The sequence below is a fragment of the Numenius arquata genome, chromosome 20, assembly GCF_964106895.1.
Source record: "Numenius arquata chromosome 20, bNumArq3.hap1.1, whole genome shotgun sequence".
NCBI lineage: Eukaryota > Metazoa > Chordata > Aves > Charadriiformes > Scolopacidae > Numenius > Numenius arquata.
This window is the reverse complement of record NC_133595.1, coordinates 2,251,613-2,271,677: the sequence shown is the minus strand read 5'-3', so window position 1 is coordinate 2,271,677 and position 20,065 is coordinate 2,251,613. Positions and strand designations below refer to the sequence as shown.

Genomic DNA, 20,065 nt, shown 5'->3' with positions numbered 1-20,065 from the left:
ACAGTGGAGGCACCTGCGTGCAGACTTCAGATTCTTAGCTCAGCAGTGAATTTCTGGCTTCACCTTTCTGAGGTGCGATGTGTTTTCTGCAGCCTGGGGGTTTCACCATTGAAGTGACGAACAACAACAGCACCATGGTGATGACTGGCATGCGCATCCAGATTGGCACACAAGCCATAGAGCGGGCACCCTCCTACTTGGAGATCTTTGGCCGCACCATGCAGCTGAACATGACCAGGGCTCGTTGGTTTGACTTCCCTTTCACTCGCGAGGAAGCCTTGCAGGCCGACAAGAAACTAACCATCTTCAGTAAGTCTTTGTTAATTATTTGCTTTGATTACCTGTTGATTTTGCTTGGGTGGGTTGAAGCTACTGTGCTTCACCTCATAGCGGGGACGGTTTCCACAAGCTGTTTGAACTCACCACAGAAACGATTCGAGGGGCAGATCCTGCACATTTTATAACTTTTTCTTTATGACCCAGTTTCTTGCTGCAGTGGATGAATGTGCTGTAGCTCAGCTCAAGAATTTTGTGTTGAGGCACTAGAGAAGTGGCCTTGAAAAGGAGATGTAGCTGTCAGAGTGGGTGTATATTAACGACACAGAATAATTGCTATCCTGACTGTACAAGGCTGTGCGTGTTTGTATTCGAAAGAAACTGTTAACAGGCACAAACTTGAACTTAGAAAGTTCCATCTAAACACAAGGAGGAACTTCTTTCCTGTGAGGATGGCAGAGCCCTGGCAGAGGCTGCCCAGAGAGGTGGTGGAGTCTCCTTCTCTGGAGACATTCAGACCCCGCCTGGACACGTTCCTGTGGGACCTGCTCTGGGTGACCCTGCTCTGGCAGGGGGTTGGACTGGGTGATCTCCAGAGGTCCCTTCCAACCCCATATCATTCTGTGATTCTGTGATTCTTAAGAGATTTTTCTCATCACTGCAGTTGGGGCTTCTGTGGATCCTGCTGGAGTCACAATGATGGATTCCATAAAAATTTATGGCAAAACCAAAGAACAGTTCGGATGGCCTGATGAGCCCCCCGAGGATTTCCCATCTGCGTCAGTGAGCAATGTTTGTCCCCCAAACCTGAATCAAGGGAACGGCACTGGAGACACGGAGTCGGCTGCCCCTGCTGCTGCCAGTGGGACTGTCCTGGAGAGGTATCTCTGCAGTCTTTCTTTTATTTCTTGTTTAAAATGGGTAGTTGCTCTAGAGGGACCTCTAGGTACCCTTGTGTGCCTTTCTGAAGCAGGAGAACTTAAGTTGTTCTCATTGCCATACAAAACAGCAACTGAAAAGTCAGTGATTGTCTTCTAAGCAGGGCTTTGTGCCCGCTCTTGATTTATCTGGTGGAGTAGATGGATAGATCTGTGTGCACGCTTCATGTTGCTAAGTTCGTTTGTTACAGCAGTCTTGAAGAGCTAAAAGAGATTTCTGCTGCCTTGGTACATTTTCTCATCTCAAGCCTGGCCCTTTTTCATTCTCTAGAGCTCACTCTGAAGTTCAGTTCAGTTTTGAGGAGGACTTTGTGACCTGGTGGTTCCCACCATCTTGTAGCCCATATGTCTCAGGTTTAACTGCTGTGGTGGAGAAAGTGTTAGGTCTCCTTGTGTTTCCCACTCCCCAATATCAAGTCAAACCACAAGGATGAGCTGGGCATGTGTTTAGCGGAAAAAATAAACTCTTTTTTTTTTTTTATATCCACCCGTGTTCTTTCTCTGAGCTCACACAGTCTGTGCCGTAAGGGTTGTAGAAAGCCTGGCAAACTGGCAGGGACAGGAGGGAAACAGATCAGAGAGGAACTACCACTGCTGAAAAATGAGTGTTTTAAGGGATGCGCTGCTTGACTGTGAGTAAATGGTGGTTAATTTTGTCCTCTGAAGTTCTCAGGTAAAGGCTCAGGGCTTGAAGTGACCTTTATGTCCGGTTGAAAGACCTCTTTGGCCATCCTTTAATATTTTGTCTAATAGTTCATGGGATTTTTTCCTGTGCTTAATTTCTCTTTTCTTCCCTTGTCTGCTGTAACATCTCCACAAGATGTCCCTCTCCACACAGACAAGCTTTCTGGTTTTCCAAAGCAGTGGGATTATATTTTAAAAACTCAGAATCCGAAAAAATACTCTTTTTATTTTTACGTGCGTGTTACAGAATGCAGCGTGGTTACCTTATAAAGGGCCTCTTGAGTAGGAACAACTAATGGCAGGGAGGAGGCAGCTTTCCTAGTGGAAGTTTGGTGTCTGTTCTTCAAATTTCACCTTCAGTGGTGCTTCAAGCAATGTGCTTGGCTTCTGTGTGCCTAGGTGGCCTGGGTCTCCTCTATTTGTGTTGCTATTAGGCAAGTGTCTGCTGCCCAGATAGACAGAACCCTGCTTAGATTTACTGTATATAGCGCTCTCCCAGCTTCCTGATTTCCCCATTTAATTTGCCTTTTTGCTTAGAATGTGTTCTAGGGAGATTTTCTGTGAGCTTTACACATTTTTATTTTTTTTTTTTTCCTTTTTCTTTGCTCCCCCAAAGTTCTGAAACTGAGTCCCTAACCACCCTGGACCGGTTAGTATGCCATCCTTTTCTCTGCACGAATGAGTGTGTGTCAGAGAGACAGAACACATGATGTGGCTTTTGTTGACTGTTTTTTTTTGTTTGTTTTCCAAGTGCCATTTGCTTCTTTACATTCTGGTCATTGCATGGCAGATGATTTAGCGAAATGTAAAGATGAGGTGGTTTGCAGATTTTTGCTGTATACAGCGTAACCGTTGCTTGTTTGACAGACTCCTCGCTTTGTTCCCTCCTTGCGTCTTTTTATCCCACTTATATTCCCTCCCTGGCTTTATGGAGGGTGGCTGCGGGTAGGGGAATGTCGTGTTAATTTATCACCACCAGACCAGACAATTGTTGTTTCTTCTACCTCGTATCCAATCCTACGCTGTTGTTTCTCCCCTTAATGCTATCTCTTCCCTCCTTTTTCCCGTATTCTTGCACTGCTCCTTCTGGCGTGTCAGATGGCATTTCAGGTAGTTCTCCCGCGAGGCATGAAGTGGTGCTGGAAGGGAGATTCAGCACTTTGCCGCAAGTCGTAAATAAGGTTTTCCCTTGGGGCAAGTATTTTACTGGCCTGCCTTACCGCTCTCAAAAGTTTGGACCTCAGCGTCTCTCACTTGGGTCCTACCCAGTTGCTCCAAGTTTGTTTTCCTCTGGAATATTTTGCGCTGAAACTCCAAATTGGAAAGAGCAACCTGTGTGAAAATAGCAAGCGAGTAGAATCTTGCTCCCTTAGAAAAGTCGGTTACGCTTTTTCCCATGTGTCATACCAAGCCTTGATCTGCAGTCATATGTACGTCTGTGGGCCATGGTGAATTGGTACTGTCAAGACAATCCAAGTTATCCCTGCTGCAGGCTGCGCAAGGAAATGTTTTATCCTCTTTGGTAGAGAAAAGCCCCTGTCTTTCAGCTGTGGATTATTAAAGCAGTCCTAAGTTTGTCTGTGAGCGTGAGCCAGGTTTAACTCTGGTCTGTAACACAATGAAATGATATGCATGGTGCCTGTGGCAGGTTTTATCATGCTTTGATTTTGTACTTGGCATTCGTTAGCTGTCTCTGAGCTACTCATGACTGTAGCCCGCATAAAGCAAAGTGCTAAGGAGAGAGAAGGGTTGCTGTACTCAAGCCTGCTTTCCTTTCTCCCTTCAGGCTAGTAGTGAGTTCTTTAGAAGCGCTGGAAAGCTGCTTTGCTGTAGGACCAGTCAACGAGAAGGCAAGTAACTTTCTGAATACATTCTTGAGCTTTCAGAGATGGGGGAGGGAGGGGCAAGATCAGCAGCACCTCCTGCAGCCCTGGGGGCCTGATACGGCAGAGAGCCGCATCCGTTTTGCTCAGAGCGCTGATCTGAAAGTTGACTTAGCGAAAAGCATTTGAAACTAGTTTAGAATGACAATCGGCATTTGCATTTATCGCTGGTGGGATTTTTGTGCTGGAGACTGACCTCATTTACAAAAACAGCAGGGTAGAAGCCCATAAATCTCAAAAGGACTTTTCTTGTGTAGACATGTGCAATGTTCCTTAAATGTCAAATAAGAAATGGAGGAGGCTGTCAAAACTGTATGGAAGGAAGGCAGAAACTTGCGCACACAGTGGAAAGAGGGGAGGGAGCTGCAGGTATGCTGAGAAATCAGACTCGTGCATCCCCTTAATGGTAAACATATTGAAGAGTGTTCTTTTTTTCTGTTCCTGGGAGCAGGAGAAGAATAAGGTGGCAGCTCAGGAACTGGCTACTATGCTGCTGTCCATGCCAGCTCCTTCCAGCGTCCAGCAGCAAACCAAGAGCCTCTTGGCCAGCTTGCACACCAGCCGCTCGGCGTACCATAACCACAAGGTAACCTGGTGCAAGGATTTCCATGTCTCCTGTCACTTCCCAGTTTGTGATTGAGGTGCAGCATGCCCCTAGAAAGCCCTCTCTCCGTGCAGCATAAAACTGCTGCCTAATTTCCCTTCAGCTCCTGCTGCCTGCCTTTCTGGCTTTTGTGTTTCAGCAGAACTTCACTACTTCAAATGCTTTTTGAAGATTTTGATGGGAAATAATGTCAGTTAATGTAGAGAAATCAGGATCTCTGATTTCTCTACACATGAAGTTTGTTTGCAAACTGCGTAGCTCTGGTTTCCGCTTCCACAGGTGTCTGGCTTAGGCTAATAGGAAAATGCGAGGGTAAGTTGTGGTTAGACTGTGTGCTAATGCACAGATGCATGCAGATAGTCTTTGCTAACCACTTGAAGACACTGGTCTTTCTGTCCACATTTAAGCCTGAGGGGAAGAAAATGTGAAAATCCATTCTTGAGCCAGATTTCTTCTGTGACAGGATGACTTTTTAATATTAGTTTTCCTTCTTAGATGATACTGGCCAAGAGTTAAAGCAGCGAGTACCAGATTTCCCCAGGATCTGTCCTGCGGTTGTATTTCAGTTGCCTTGTTGTGCTGCTGTCTGTTGTTGTTCTTTGCCTACGTTATCTTTCACTTTACAGGATCAAGCATTGTTAAGTAAAGCCATTCAGTATTTGAGCTCCTCAACCAAAGAAGGAAAGGACCTTGATCCCGAAGTGTTTCAGAGGCTGGTCATCACTGCTCGATCCATTGCTATTATGAGACCCAACAATCTGGTCCATTATACGGAATCAAAGCTGCCACAGTTGGAAACAGGTAGAGAAGTCTGGATTTTTCTTCAAATTTCTCTTGTGATAACCGAACATGACAGGGACTTTATTTGACACATTGTTAGGCATGTGATAGTTCTTGTAATGAAGACACCAGAGCCTCTAACAAAAGCCATTTCAAGTAAATATGGTGTTACCTGGCTTTTAATGTTTTCCCCTGCACGTATCTGACAAGTGGTTTTTAATCCGTACAGAGAATGAAGAAGGGCAGGAGGCCCAGAAACACGCTGAAGGAGAAGGCTGCACTTTTATTACCCAGCTGGTCAACCACTTCTGGAAGCTACACGCATCAAAACCCAAAAATGCCTTCCTGGCCCCTGCCTGCCTGCCAGGTGTGCTAGCTCCTCTTTTGCTATTGTAAAGCTTGGGTGTTTTGAAGGAGCCTATTTTAAGCTTGTAAACAAAGAAAATTACTTGTTCCAAACTAGGCTTAAGGTGTTAATGACGCAATGAATGCTTTTTAAGGTGTATCTGCTGTAGTGCTTTTGTTCAGAAGTCTCTGTATTGTGCTGGTAAAAATGGACTGATTTATTCACGTTTGACTTCATGGGTGGTGTGAGAGGGTATTCAGCGGTGCTGGCGTATGGCCTGCACAGTATTCCATTAGATAGACAGGACTGGTGCGTAAGCTCATTTTGGATTGAAACTTCAATATATTTGTGGTGCGAACATCGTGCCTTGAAGTCTACAAACAAAAGATGCTTCCTGCGGTGTCTTACTCGATGTGCTGAAACGGAAAGATAATTGCTTACAGTCCTGCTTTTATTTCGCCTTAGGGCTCACTCATGTTGAAGCCACAGTGAATGCTTTGGTGGATATTATCCATGGATACTGCACGTGTGAACTGGACTGTATCCATACAGCATCCAAGATCTACATGCAGATGTTACTTTGCCCGGTATGTAATCTCGCTCTGCTCTGCCTCAGCCTTATAACACTGGTAATACGAGCAGAATTAAATACAGGGAAAATGATAATACATAGTACAGATACAAATTAGAGGCATGCAGCCAAAACCATAGAGCCAGAAGTAAATGAAGGAGAAATTTCTCTCCTTGTATTTCAGTATTTTGTGATGCCCTGCATGTGGAATGCTAAATACTGCTTTATTGCTGGGGGAAGCAGGGAGTTTGGAAGTTGGGCAGCGACATATGTTTTGTATGAATCATGACCAACAGAGAGTTATAAGTGTATTTTTAGCTATCTTTCCAAGTGCTGTGAATAAGCACTTAAAGCTTAAGAAGTTTAATGATTAACTGTTAACCCTCTAGGATCCTGCAGTGAGCTTTTCTTGCAAACAAGCTTTGATCAGAGTGCTGAGACCGAGGAACAAGCGGAGACACGTCACCTTGCCATCCTCCCCTCGGAGCAATACTCCTATGGGTATGCAGATCCATTCATCTGTGCCTTTCAGTGAGCATGACCTACTTTATTTGTCAGAAAAGACAAGAAAATAAAGTAGTCTTTTAAATGGGACAAAACCCAGTCTTTCTCCTTTCTTTTCTCTCTCTTTCCCCCTAAAAACCTTAATTTTTTTTTTCCAAACATTCCACTCTTCTTTGATGTTCTTGGATTCACATAGGAGATGTCTCTGAGATATTCCCATTTCAGTATTAGGGAAATCTGACTATTCTCTCTTAGGGGGTAACAATCCACGGTGTCCTAGTATTTCTGTGCATATTTTCAAGTCCTTATAAATCAATCGTAAAGATGTGTGTAGACCAAAATTAGGGTATCGGATCTCCATCCAAGAAATACTTTTGTAGCATTGACATGAATTGTAGTTGTCATGGAATCTCTTAGTGACTGGAGGTAAACTGAGGACAGCCTAGTTTTTCCTCCGGCGTTAATTACCTTGTTCATGATGATCATAGAGTCATAGCATTGTCTAGGTTGGAAGGGACCTTTAAGATCATCTAGTCCAACTATGATGTGAGGAAGTACCACATTTGTGAATTAATCCTTTGTAACTCAGGGGATAAAGATGATGATGATGACGATGATGCAGAAGACAAGCTGCAGAGCTCTGGGATAGCAAACGGGGAGCATATCCGACAAGAAAGCCAGGAGCAAAGCGAAGTTGACCACGGGGACTTTGAGATGGTGGTAAGTCCAGAGTGCTTCTCTTCAGAGCCTCTCAAGTATGTTACATACTTGAGTTCAATTTAGTTAGGATGAATCAGTTCGTAGGGCTCCATTAGCTGGGGGTGGTTTGGTGAAAACTCTCACTGTGTTTCCTCTCCATAGTCTGAATCTATGGTTCTGGAGACTTCCGAAAATGTGAATAATGGGAACCCTTCTCCCCTGGAGGCTCTCCTGGCTGGAGCAGAGGGATTCCCTCCTATGCTGGATATTCCTCCAGATGCGGATGATGAAACAATGGTGGAATTGGCTATTGCCCTGAGCCTCCAACAAGATCAGCAAGGTAAGATGTGGGCATTATTGGCAGTCAAAAAGGTAAATAGAATATGAGGCAAGTGGGAAAGAAACAAAGCAGACGCTGTTGGTGTCACCACCAACAAAGCAAAGATAACAGAACTATGAAATGTATAGAAAAGGCCAGACTTAACATCATTCTCATAGAAAGATACTCATCATTTGTCATCTTCTTGCAGGGAGCAGCAGTAGCGCACTCGGACTTCAGAGCTTGGGACTGTCTGGCCAAGCACCCAGCTCTTCTTCTCTTGATGCCGGAACGCTCTCAGATACAACAGCATCAGGTAACTGTTCACTGCGAGGAATCAAGCTTTTTTGCTTTTGACCTAAATAATGACTTAAAATTTCATTGTTAAATATGGTTTTGAAGAACTAATTATAACTATTGGCTTCATGTATTTTTGATAGTGTATTTATGGCCTTTTCCTGCTCTGATGGACTTTCAGTGTATGTTTCTGAGGAAGGCATTTCCTCTCCTTAAAATAAGCAGATAAAATAAACCATATACTGTATTTCCTTTGCATGTATAAACAACCAGATGTTGTTCTTCAAGTAACTTGCATGATTGTCTATTTGATGAGAAGGTTTTTCTTCTCAGGGTTATCTCCCCTCCGCTGCTTTTAGCAGGTGTAAATGTACTCATGGACACTTCTAAGTTCCCTTTTGATTTGTAGTTGAAAATTGACGTAAGAACCAAAGACAAATATTTGTGTCTTTTCTTTTGTAGCATGTGCGTCTTTTGAAGTTATATCAAGGCAGTGTTTTTACTTGTAACAGCTCTCTTTATTCTCTTAGCTCCAGCGTCCGATGATGAAGGCAGCACAGCCGCAACAGACGGCTCGACTCTCCGGACGTCACCTGCAGACCATGGTGGGAGTGTGGGCTCTGAGAGCGGCGGCAGCGCGGTGGACTCCGTGGCTGGTGAGCACAGTGGTGAGTATCTCTTGCTGCCCCAGTGGCTGTACATCTGTTTTCTACTGTAATAGCACTTTAGCAGAGTTAGAAGGGGCTTCCAAACAGATGATGCCATGCATTATTGTATGGTTGCTGCCAAAGTGCCGTACGGACTCATTATTTGCTCACTTTTTGTGGTTTTCTAGAAGTGTGGAATCTGCAGTAGTTTTTACTGGCCTGTAATAACAGAATGCAATAGCCTACGGCAAGACTGAAAGAATTCACTGTACTGCTGGATAGGTTTGGATGAGATAGAATTAATTTCTCTCTTTTCAGCTTGGGACTGATAGCAGGTAGAACTGATCACAGACCTTTATAAAAAAAGTTGTCTGCGCTGCCAATCCTGTATATAACATGCGTCTTCTGACTCTATTTAAATTACTGCTGTGGAACCAATTCAATTTGGGCCACAAAGATGAGGCTGGCAAACAAAAGAATGCTGGGGGTGTTAAGTAGCATCTGTAGAAATGACTCTTAGAGCTTTATGAAGGTAACCAAAGACACCCACTCCTTAGAACCAGAATTCCAAAGGGTAGTTCAGCTGCGTCGGTTGCTGTGAAGCAGGCAAGAAGCATGTTCAATTGTGCTGACCTTGTCTTTCCCTTTTTCCTTTTCCCTTTTTCAGTGTCTGGCCGTAGTAGTGCTTATGGGGACACAACAGCTGAGGGCCACCCTGCTGGACCAGGCAGCGTCAGCTCAAGCACTGGCGCCATCAGCACCACCACGGGCCAGCAGGAGGGAGATGGTTCGGAAGGGGAAGGGGAGGCGGAGGGAGACGTCCACACCAGCAACAGGCAAGGGGCTTTGCTTTCCTCTTCCAGAATAGCACGTCTGGTCTGCAGCGTCAGTGTTTATATGATTTGTGACTCTACTGGATAGAAAAATCAGTCAGAAACATAAAACGGAGCAAACAACAGCATTGGAAAATGCCTCCTCCCTCTGTGCATTCACCATGTGAGATGTTACACACACCTGATGTGGGGCCCACAAAACTGCTGCCCATACAAAGTGATGAAAAAATCCTGCACGAGTCTGTTAAACAGAGGAATCGCTAACATCTACAGCTTGGGAGCTTGTGAAATTCAGTGTCAGGAAAAAAGCATTTGCAGGAGCGCTAAGCACTTTGGGAAAGATTGGCAGCTTTTCATTCTACAGGAACAGATGCTCAGTCATCTTTACAGTGCGGTTTGGAACAGATTTATAGGATCTGTTCCTAGACAGCTGAATTCTGCAAGCAGTCGTGGCAGGCGGTGTAGTTCTGAAGTGAAGATCTACGTCCGTTATCAGAGTTGCTCTGCATCTTTGACATTGGTTGACTATAAAGTTTGAGGGAGTCCATTCCTGTCTGTGCTGATTTGGTGACCTTAGGATTTCTTCCTGCTCTGCATTTATGTGCTAAATTGCAGCGCTCTGTTGATAATCCTGCTGGGTCTGACATTTCTTGTGTGAAGTCCTTCGTTACTGATTCCTGGCTTCTGTCTTTCCAGGCTGCACATGGTCCGGCTGATGTTGCTGGAGAGGCTGCTGCAAAACTTACCTCAGCTGAGGAACGTTGGAGGAGTCCGGGCCATTCCTTATATGCAGGTAACTGAGCAGGGCTCAGGAGTTAAGCCTTAACAAAACAGTTAATCGCTCCTGCTGCTGCCGGGTTTCTGTTTGCACATGCTTTTCCCTTTCTCTTTCCTGCCCAGTCACAGTGTGTGAGTCCAGCTCTGAAGCTTTTGATCCTTTGCACAGCATTTTTGCTCCATGTGTCCCTTTCTCAGTGCAGCATTAGTTGGCTGATGAGACTTAGGGCTAAAATCCTTGTATTTTGGAGGGGTTTTTGGGTTTATATTGAATGTTCCTATCAGGGTGTGATAGTGCAGGCAGAATTTGGCAAATAAGGTAAATTAATCAAGGTAAAATCTGTGGGGGTTTTGTGAAAGATAATCTGTATTTATCTTAAAAACATGGAACTGGCCTTCTCTTAATTTTCTGACTTCTATTCCCAGGTTATTCTGATGCTCACAACAGACCTAGATGGAGATGACGAGAAAGACAAGGGAGCTTTAGATAACCTTCTGTCCCAACTGATCGCAGAGCTGTGCATGGACAAAAAGGTGAGCTGTGGCATGAGCACACGCTCTTTGGTTTGCTCCTTCTAGACAGGGCTTCTTCCCAGGGAGGATTTAAATGTGTAGGAGTCAGAGAAACCCATTGCTGGATGGATGCGTGCAGGGAGTTTATTTCTCTTGGCTCACCTCACAGAAGATAGGACCGAGCCCGACTCTTTTCAGTGATTCCCAGCAATAGGACGAGGGGCAACGGGCACAAGCTGGAACATGGGAAGTTCCATTCAAATATGAGGAAAAACTTCTTTCCGGTGAGGGTGCCAGAGCCCTGGAACAGGCTGCCCAGGGAGGGTGTGGAGTCCCCTTCTCTGGAGATCTTCAGGACCCACCTGGATGCAGCCCTGAGTGATGTGCTCTCGGCAACCCTGCTTTGGCAGGGGAGTTGGAGTAGATGATCCCTAGAGGTCCCTTCCAACTCCAACAATTCCGTGATTCCGTGAAGGTAGAAAATGACACGAGTGTAACTCTCACTGTTTCCTGGTTCTGGCATCCGCAAATGAGCGTGAAAATTAGTTTCACTTGAATTAAACTTTTAAACCAGGCGTGATCAGTGATGTATAATTGACATATATACTTTTTCATTTGTGTAATGCTGTTCTCTGGCACCCAGGCCACTCTCTACCCTTATGTTGAGGAATTTTTGCTGCCTTTTCAGTATTACTGCTTGAGCTTAAATGAGAAATGCTTCATGAGGATCAGGGTACTGAAATTTAGATGCTTGGGACCAAGATGCTCTGGAAGTAACCAAGCAAGCTCTCTCCTTGCAGGATGTGTCTAAGAAAAATGAACGCTCTCCTGTGAATGAAGTGCACTTGGTGGTGATGAGGCTGCTCAGTGTGTTCATGTCCAGAACTAAGTCAGGATCCAAATCTTCCATTTGTGAGGTACGTTCTTCAAATTGCTCTGTCCGGGGGGGGATGATGTCAGTGGGGGGGGGGGGGGGGGGGCTTTTGTTCATCCTGTGAACTGAAATCACAAAATCACAGAGTCTTCTTGGTTGGAAGGGACCTTTGAGATTGAGTCCAACCACAAAAAAAAACAACAAACAAACAAAAAACACCCAAAACCAAAACAAAAAACAGACAAAACAAACACTCACAACCCCACACCACACCCACCCACAAACAGACACAAACAAACAATCCCAGGCACTAGAGCATGCCCTGAAGTGCCATGTCTACACGTTCCTTAAATACCTCCAGGGATGGTGACTCCACCACCTCCCTGGGCAGGCTGTTCCAGTGCCTGACCACCCTCTCAGTAAAGTCATTCTTCCTCATATCTAATCTAAACCTCCCCTGCTGCAACTTCAGACCATTTCCTCTGGTCCTGTCATTATTCCCTTGGGAGAAGAGTCCAACACCCACCTCTCTACACCCTCCTTTCAGGTAGCTGTAGAGGGCAATGAGGTCCCCCCTCAGCCTCCTCTTCTCCGAACTAAACATGCCCAGTTCCCTCAGCCTCTCCTCATATGACTTGTTCTCCAGACCCCTCACCAGCTTGGTGGCTCTCCTCTGGCCACGCTCCAGCAGCTCCATGTCCTTCCTGTAGTGAGGGGCCCAGAACTGGACACAGCCCTCGAGGTGAGGCCTCACCAGTGCCCGGTACAGAGGCACCATCACTGCCCGGCTCCTGCTGGCCACGCTGTTCCTGACACAGGCCAGGATGCCGTTGGCCTTCTTGGCCACCTGGGCACACTGCTGGCTCATGTTCAGCCGGCTGTCCACCAACACCCCCAGGTCCTTTTCTGCTGGGCAGCTTTCCAGCCACTCTAAAAAACAGTTAAAAGTGCTTTGGAAAAAAATTCTGAGGAACCTGTAACGTTACTTGATTCCTGTGGAAAAAGAGCTTTGCTGAAAACTCAGAATGGAGGGAACGGACGTGCAAAGACAACTGGATCCCCTTGTTTTGTGTGCAGTTTCTGACTGAGCTAAGGGCAGCACATTAATGATGTTATTTAAAATGGTCTAGCAGTTTTTTTTCCTTGCATCTTACTGGTGCTGAAGGGGTTAAAGAGGATTTGTAATGTGATTATTGGAAAGCAATATGCTGCTGTGTCAACGTAAAAGTCGCTAAGAGGATTCCTTAGATATTTGTTGCTAAAAGGTACAGTAATAAGGCATAAAAAGCAGTATGTGTGGTGGGAAGGAGATTAATAAAAAAGCATAGAGGTTAAAAAATTTAGTCTGAACTGCATCAAATTTTAATGAGCTTATGAGCTGTGGGGTTTGTTTGGATTTACAGGGCTGCTTTAATAGTTTTATTTACAGTAGCTTTTTCTCCAGCCTTTGTTATTCACTTGAGCTTCCCGCAGAAATCAAAGCTCATCGTCTTGCAGAATGCAGGTGGACCAATACCTGGGTGGAGCAGAGCCTCTGAGCGGCGTCTGCAACAGGGACTCTTTCTCTACCAGAATTCACCCCCGACTGGCCAAATCCCAGATAAACAAATAGAAATCCCAACTTTAAAAAAAAAAAAAGAGAGGGGAAAAAAAAAAGAAGGAAAAAAAAAAAAGCCCTAGTCGTCTAATCCATAGCAGAGTGGCCTCTGGCACATGTGTCGAGGGGAGATTAGACTTAAGAGGAGATTTTATTTGTTTTCCTTTACTAAGCGCTTGTTCAAAAGAGTCTCTGTAAATATTTGAGTTGCTTTTCACAAACACAAAAAAACCAAAAACCCCAACCTCAGACAAACCCCAAACTTAAAAGCTGCCTGTAAAGTTTCATAAAAACCCCCTCTCCTATCTGTACTGTCAGCGACTGCTCTCTGATTCTCACAGCTTCCCCTGCTCTTCCACAGGGTGATTCTCAGGTGCTGTAATAATCCATTTTCTCCTTGTTTCAGTCTTCCTCCCTCATCTCCAGTGCCACCGCTGCTGCGCTGTTGAGCTCTGGTGCTGTTGACTACTGTCTGCATGTGCTGAAGTCGTTGCTGGAGTACTGGAAGAGCCAGCAGAACGACGAGGAGCCTGTAGCCACCAGCCAGCTCCTCAAACCTCACACTACTTCTTCTCCACCCGACATGAGCCCTTTTTTCCTCCGCCAGTACGTGAAGGTGAGTCCTGCCCTACGCTGTGAGCACTACACGACCGGCATTAAAAGGCTGCTGCACAGGAGCAAGGAGAAGTTCTTTGCAGAACTAGTTTTCCTTTAGTAGTTCGATTAAGATTTATTCCTTTAGCACATAGTTACAATGAGGATTGCTCTGAGTTCTCCAAGAGAGCAGCCCAGTTTGCTGTATCCATCAATGCATTCCTGAACCAAGCAGTTCTGTGGGGCTGCTCTCACTCTTTCTGGTTGTTAATCTCCCTGAAGGGAAGCTACTCCGTCCTGTGATGCCTTTCCCTTGGCAGGCAGAGTTTCTGAACCGTGGCTGCTTATTGTGGCGAGGAATCCTAGCACTTGATGGGGATTTCCGCACTAAATCCTAGGCTTGTTAACCACCACGGTGTTTTTATGCTAAAATTCTGCTGGAGTCAGGGGAGCTTTGATATGTGTACAGGTGTGGTCAAAAAAGCCTAGTTAAATGTAAGTAAGTATGTTTTCTAAGTTGAAAAATCATATTAAAATACCTTATTATTACACATTAGCTTATTACATCCTAATAGTTGCCGTCTAGTTAAAGTTCTCATGCAGTTTTGTTGGCTTGTTTTTATTTATCAACCGAGAGCATTTCTTCCGGCTGTAAAGCAGCAGAAAACCTTTTTTTTTTTAGAAGATCAATAAATGCAGCCTGTAGCTTGCCATGACATCACGCTGGAGTGTTCAGTGCTGGAGCCTGATGGATTGCTCTTGCTTCCAGGGTCACGCTGCAGATGTTTTTGAGGCCTACACGCAGCTCCTGACGGAGATGGTTCTGCGGCTGCCCTATCAGATCAAGAAGATCGCAGACACGAACTCCCGCATCCCACCTCCCATCTTCGATCACTCCTGGTTCTACTTTTTGTCTGAGGTAAGTGAGAATGTGATACACCTACAGATTTTAACAAAAAAATTCCACTAATGTTACTGTTTATGGGAGAGATGAGCTTTTGCAGAACTGATCTCGGATCCATCTCTGATTTTTAATCCCCCTGGAAAGAAGGGGGAACTGTTGGCTTTGTTTTATTCCTGTTGAACAGGAATCTATAGGAAAGCATATGTGAAAATAGATTGCTTTTATTTCCTGTAATTCACTGTTTGCCACCAGAAAACTTGAATAGAAAACCTTCTCTGAGATGGTACAATGTAACATTGTGCTCAGCTGTTGGCACTTAACTTAGTCCTTAAAATGAAATCAGTAAGATAATTGGAGTATATGTTTTCAGTTCCTTTGGTTGTAGAACTTTCTACTTGAGATAACAAGTTATCTTACATTTGCACAGGTGCAGGCTAGGATTTCTTAATTAGACTTGACTAGCTTTTTATTTGAGGTCATAGATGACAAAAAATGGTTTTCAGAAGCTGTTTCACAATTGCACAGCTCGGGATGCTGCGGTGTTGCTGTGCAGTGTTTCTTCTGCCTGTGATTTACTTTTATGGGTGACTTTACCTTAAATCTGACAGATTCATGAACGCATCTCCCGTATCTTTTCTTTTTGTAAGAAAACACGTGGTATTTTTGTTGGCGCAGGTTGCCTGCTGGTGAGTTCACAGTGCTGATGTTGTAGGCTTTTCTTTGTCTAGTACCTGATGATCCAGCAGACTCCGTTCGTGCGCCGCCAAGTCCGCAAGCTTTTGCTCTTTATCTGTGGATCAAAGGATAAATACCGCCAGCTCAGAGACCTGCACACCTTGGACTCTCACGTTCGTGGAATCAAAAAGCTCCTAGAAGAGCAAGGCATTTTCCTTCGTGCCAGCGTGGTCACGGCGAGCTCAGGCTCTGCCCTGCAGTATGATACGTTGATCAGCTTGGTAAGGAGAAGTGTGCCACTGTACGAGGGAAAAAGTGTGTGTGTTGCACTTATGTATCAGTAATAGAAATACTCCCATGGTGTTTAATCCTGTCCCATTGTGCTTTTCAGATGGAACATTTAAAGGCCTGTGCGGAGATCGCCACGCAGCGAACAGTAAACTGGCAGAAATTCTGCATTAAAGACGACTGTGAGTTCTTTCTCTGAGAGTATTTGAGAGCAGAGGGGATGCTTTACGTGTCCTGGTTTGAAGCAAGACTGCTCAGATGGGGAAGCTCAGCAGAGAAAGGGACACAGCTGAGAGTTTTGAGTAGAACTGAACTGTTTCCAGTACTAATTATCACACTGCTCTAATTGCATCTGTTCCTTACACAATATGTGTAATGGATAACTTACAAGAAGAGGAATAGGAGATCTGTGTTCTCTTGCCTGCACTGCTGCTGTTCCAGGGTATAATTTGGGATGAAATACTTTACCTTCATGTATTCGGATGTTGTGCTTCTGCAGTGTAGGGGCAGGAAGGTTCTGCGAGGCTGTGGGATGGTCCTTGTTGGGTTCAAAGGGGTTTTTGTTTTGGGCTGGGGTTTTTTTCTTGCTTTTTTTAATTCAAACTTCAAAGATTTTCTTCTTCTCTCTGCAGCGGTTCTCTATTTCCTCCTTCAAGTCAGCTTCCTGGTAGATGAAGGAGTGTCTCCAGTTCTCCTGCAGCTGCTCTCTTGTGCTCTGTGTGGCAGTAAAGTGCTGTCTGTGGCTTCATCCTCTGGATCATCCAGCACCTCTTCTGCCTCCGCTCCTGCAGCTTCAAGCTCCGGGCAGCCAGCGACACAGAGCAAATCCTCCACTAAAAAGAGCAAGAAAGAGGAAAAGGAAAAGGAGCGAGAGGGTGAGCTGCAGCTGTGCCCTGTTCTGTGGTGTTTTTAAGGGATGGACTGCTCCTCTCAGCCTTTCTTATTTCTATTTAGAGAGAACTGCTTGCTTCTCGTTGTGATAAATACCACTGTTGTGAAAGGGTCATGGATCATGGCAAGGGCACTTGCAGATTTCAACAATAATTAAGAGAGAAGAGTAGTTTTTCCGTGTGTAGATTGGAGAGGAGCAAAGACGAAGCTGTGTGCCTTAAGAGTTGGGGCTGAAGTTCAGTGCTGAGTATGTCCCAAACACACTATGAGTATTTATTAACTTGAGCGGGCTTTAAGTTACCTAATGTAAATGGCCTGTTCCAGTGACCAAGTAGCTTCCACCTAATTTGGCTGTTCTGGGTTATAGGAGGTTGAAATGCTCACAGGGATTAAACCACGTACTGGAGATGCACACCCAGTTAGCTCTGCTCAACAATTGTGTTCAGACTTGTTTCCTCTCTCTGACTTGTTAAGCTTCTGTTGGAGCCAGGGCTGCTGCTTAATGGATACCCAAAGTCCTGGGAAAGTAATTAAGCTTTCCTATAAAAGTCATGGGCATAAATTCTCTCTTGGCTTTTCCTCAAGGAACCGTTTTGGCTTTCTCTATCAGACGATTCCCTGTGAGTCTTTTCTCTGCCCCGTAGTTGATCCTTTTCTTTTTATCAAGATGTGAAGCACATTTCTCAAGTCCTTACCGGCAACTTTCCCAGCAGTTTTCTTCTGTGTTAGTCAGGTTATATTTTTTGGAAAAAGAAAGGAACATTAAACTTGCTTGTTGCCTGAAACACAGTAATTTGTCCAGATTGTCTTCGCTCTATGATCTGTAAAACAGGAAACTGGCCTGCCATCTGGTTTTTAAAGTCTGTCTTTCTTTTGCCACCCTGTGTCCCCTAGGCGAGGGTTCGGGCAGTCAAGAGGATCAGCTGTGTACAGCTCTGGTGAACCAATTGAACAAGTTTGCTGACAAGGAGACCCTCATTCAGTTCCTGCGTTGCTTCTTGCTGGAGTCCAACTCGTCCTCCGTGCGGTGGCAGGCCCACTGCCTCGCGCTCCACATCTACAGGTGAGCAGGGAGGTGACCTGGCTCCCCTTAGCCAGGCTCAGCTCGGTTGTGGAGAGCTCTGTCCTTGAGGAAGAGTTAATGCTTGAGCCTCCATCCTGAAGGACGCTCCTGACATCTGTGGGAGTAGGTACTTGTGGGAGAGTGAATTTGTGAGGCTGATGCAGACTCATACGGTTGAAAAGATGGGAGTCACATAGGGAGAGGCAGGCTTCAGGGTGCTGGACTCCTTCAGGACTCTGTTCAGTCGTTGCAAGGCAGCTGCTTTGATTTCAGAACGGGTGGGAAAAGTGCTGGGAGCAGGAAGAAATGAGATTTAACTCTGTGAACTCTCATGTATAACAAGATAATAGTTTCCAAGTTTGATGAACCATAACATCTATTTTCCTCTGGAATAAGACTGTGTGCGATGCAGTCTATATAGGCATCTTCACAAGCCTAACTGATACGTAATCCATTCAACAGGAACTCTAATAAGTCTCAGCAGGAATTGCTGTTGGATCTCATGTGGTCCATCTGGCCGGAACTTCCCGCCTATGGAAGAAAGGCTGCCCAGTTCGTAGATCTCCTGGGATATTTCTCTCTGAAAACACAGCAGACTGAGAAAAAGGTACGGTGAAGAGGAGGTACAGCATCTCGGGTCCTGCTGCTTCCTGTGAATTGTGTTAGTGCTCATTTACGATACAGCTGGGACAGATTCTCTGTCAAAAGAGCTGCTGGTGGAAATTTTTTTTGTTCCCAAAATTTGAATGTTACAGGCAGGGTCCTTTGAAAATTTGGGGAGTATGGATTTTTTGTTTGATTGTTTTGGATTTTTTTATTGTTTTGTTCGTTTTGAAGAAATCTTCTTTCCTACAGGAAGCCTTTGTGGGAAAATACATTTATCTGCTAGCTCTAATTTTTAGACTTTTGGTATTTCAGCTCCTAGAAATCTTTTGTAACCACGACTTTCGAACAAGGGAAGTGGTAGGATTTCTTAGGGGACCAGTGGGCTTGAGAACAAGTAATTTAGATGCACTGATACTTGCATGTGTGTGTTTGAAGAGCTGGGAATGCCTTACGGATCTTGGCAGGCATTTGCAGTGATTGGCTGGCGAATAGCACTGTTATTGTGGTAAAGGTCTAATTTTAGGATCTATTGCATTCCCGGGTGGTGATTTAACCACATAAATTCCTGTGGGTACAGTGTGTGCATCTTCCAGGGGGACCTGGAATGGCACAAGATGAAATATGTTTACGTCTGTGTAGTAATAGGAAAAAATGTTGAGATGACAATTATTTTCCTGTTTGCATTTCAGCTGAAGGAATACTCCCAAAAGGCTGTGGAGATTCTCCGCACTCAAAACCACATTCTTACCAACCACCCCAACTCCAACATTTACAAGTGAGTTACTTCTGACTGATACATTTCACTAAAGGAGGTTTTTAGCAGAGGAGCTGGGATCCCCGGGGGAATACACAATTCTTCTAAGGAAGCGGTGGTGGAGGAAGGAGCCCTGCTGAGGTTGGGTGCTTGCTGCAGCTCGTCTTGGGAGAACAGCAGATTCCTTCCTGCCATGTGAAACGCGGGACATTCCATCCACTATCAGCAGTAATTTTTTTGGGTTTAGCTTTTTTGCTTTTATTTTTAGTAAATGTTACAAAATACTAGGAATGATTGGAAAATACAGACTTGCAGAATTGTTGTGTTTTCATACCTTGGCAATTAATAATGGTACTAAAATGCTGCCTAGTGACAAACAGTCATTTTCAATGTGCTTTACATTGTAAGGCTTCTGTTACTGTATCTGGGATGGGACTACAGGTAAATAAAAGTGTTCTGATTTAATGGCTTGTGTTTAAAGTACAGTGAATGGCAAATGACATGTGTCGATGTTCTTGCCCTCATTCCAGCACGCTGTCTGGGCTGGTGGAATTTGATGGCTATTACCTGGAGAGCGATCCTTGCCTTGTCTGCAACAATCCAGAGGTGCCCTTCTGTGTAAGTAACCGCTGTTCTTAAACCCATCCTTATTTTAGGGATCCCAGCTGTTTCCAGCAGCGTGATTTGCTGTGTTTCAGAGGTTTTGGGGATGTATAGGCAGCGTGTCCTTGGTTTTGTCTCCTCAGTACATCAAGCTTTCCTCCATCAAAGTGGACACGCGGTACACTACCACCCAACAAGTGGTGAAACTCATCGGCAGCCACACCATCAGCAAAGTGACAGTGAAGATAGGAGACCTGAAACGGACCAAAATGGTCCGAACCATCAACCTCTATTACAACAACAGGACAGTGCAAGCCATAGTGGAGCTGAAAAACAAGTACGTTTGTCCGTGGCTTTTGTGGGCAAGTCTCTGAATTCGACATTACGATTTCTGTTGAGGTGCCTGGCTTCTTGTTTTAGCTAACGTTTGTTCTCAGACTATTACTCAATGCTGCCGGCCCACATTTGATGGCATTGTTCTAAAACTCCTACAATAAATTGTTGAAGAAAAGATCCAGATTTCACCTAGAGCTTAAAATACTCCT

The 20,065-nt window shown here is 44.9% G+C and overlaps 1 protein-coding gene across 1 annotated transcript in view; it reads left to right on the top strand.

Annotated features, from left to right (window-relative positions):
- Positions 1-20,065, top strand: part of UBR4 (ubiquitin protein ligase E3 component n-recognin 4) — an 84,630-nt gene that overhangs the window by 33,031 nt on the left and 31,534 nt on the right. The window contains exons 48-73 of the mRNA XM_074161472.1: positions 93-309; positions 941-1,157; positions 3,685-3,748; positions 4,233-4,367; positions 5,012-5,186; positions 5,395-5,532; positions 5,977-6,098; positions 6,472-6,583; positions 7,176-7,306; positions 7,448-7,625; positions 7,816-7,920; positions 8,432-8,569; positions 9,216-9,384; positions 10,078-10,174; positions 10,585-10,692; positions 11,472-11,588; positions 13,549-13,758; positions 14,506-14,655; positions 15,369-15,596; positions 15,707-15,785; positions 16,236-16,478; positions 17,389-17,557; positions 18,020-18,164; positions 18,853-18,938; positions 19,448-19,535; positions 19,664-19,857. Of these exons, the coding sequence (XP_074017573.1) occupies positions 93-309; positions 941-1,157; positions 3,685-3,748; positions 4,233-4,367; positions 5,012-5,186; positions 5,395-5,532; positions 5,977-6,098; positions 6,472-6,583; positions 7,176-7,306; positions 7,448-7,625; positions 7,816-7,920; positions 8,432-8,569; positions 9,216-9,384; positions 10,078-10,174; positions 10,585-10,692; positions 11,472-11,588; positions 13,549-13,758; positions 14,506-14,655; positions 15,369-15,596; positions 15,707-15,785; positions 16,236-16,478; positions 17,389-17,557; positions 18,020-18,164; positions 18,853-18,938; positions 19,448-19,535; positions 19,664-19,857 (3,815 nt within the window). The remainder of the gene's footprint in view (positions 1-92; positions 310-940; positions 1,158-3,684; positions 3,749-4,232; positions 4,368-5,011; positions 5,187-5,394; positions 5,533-5,976; positions 6,099-6,471; positions 6,584-7,175; positions 7,307-7,447; positions 7,626-7,815; positions 7,921-8,431; positions 8,570-9,215; positions 9,385-10,077; positions 10,175-10,584; positions 10,693-11,471; positions 11,589-13,548; positions 13,759-14,505; positions 14,656-15,368; positions 15,597-15,706; positions 15,786-16,235; positions 16,479-17,388; positions 17,558-18,019; positions 18,165-18,852; positions 18,939-19,447; positions 19,536-19,663; positions 19,858-20,065) is intronic.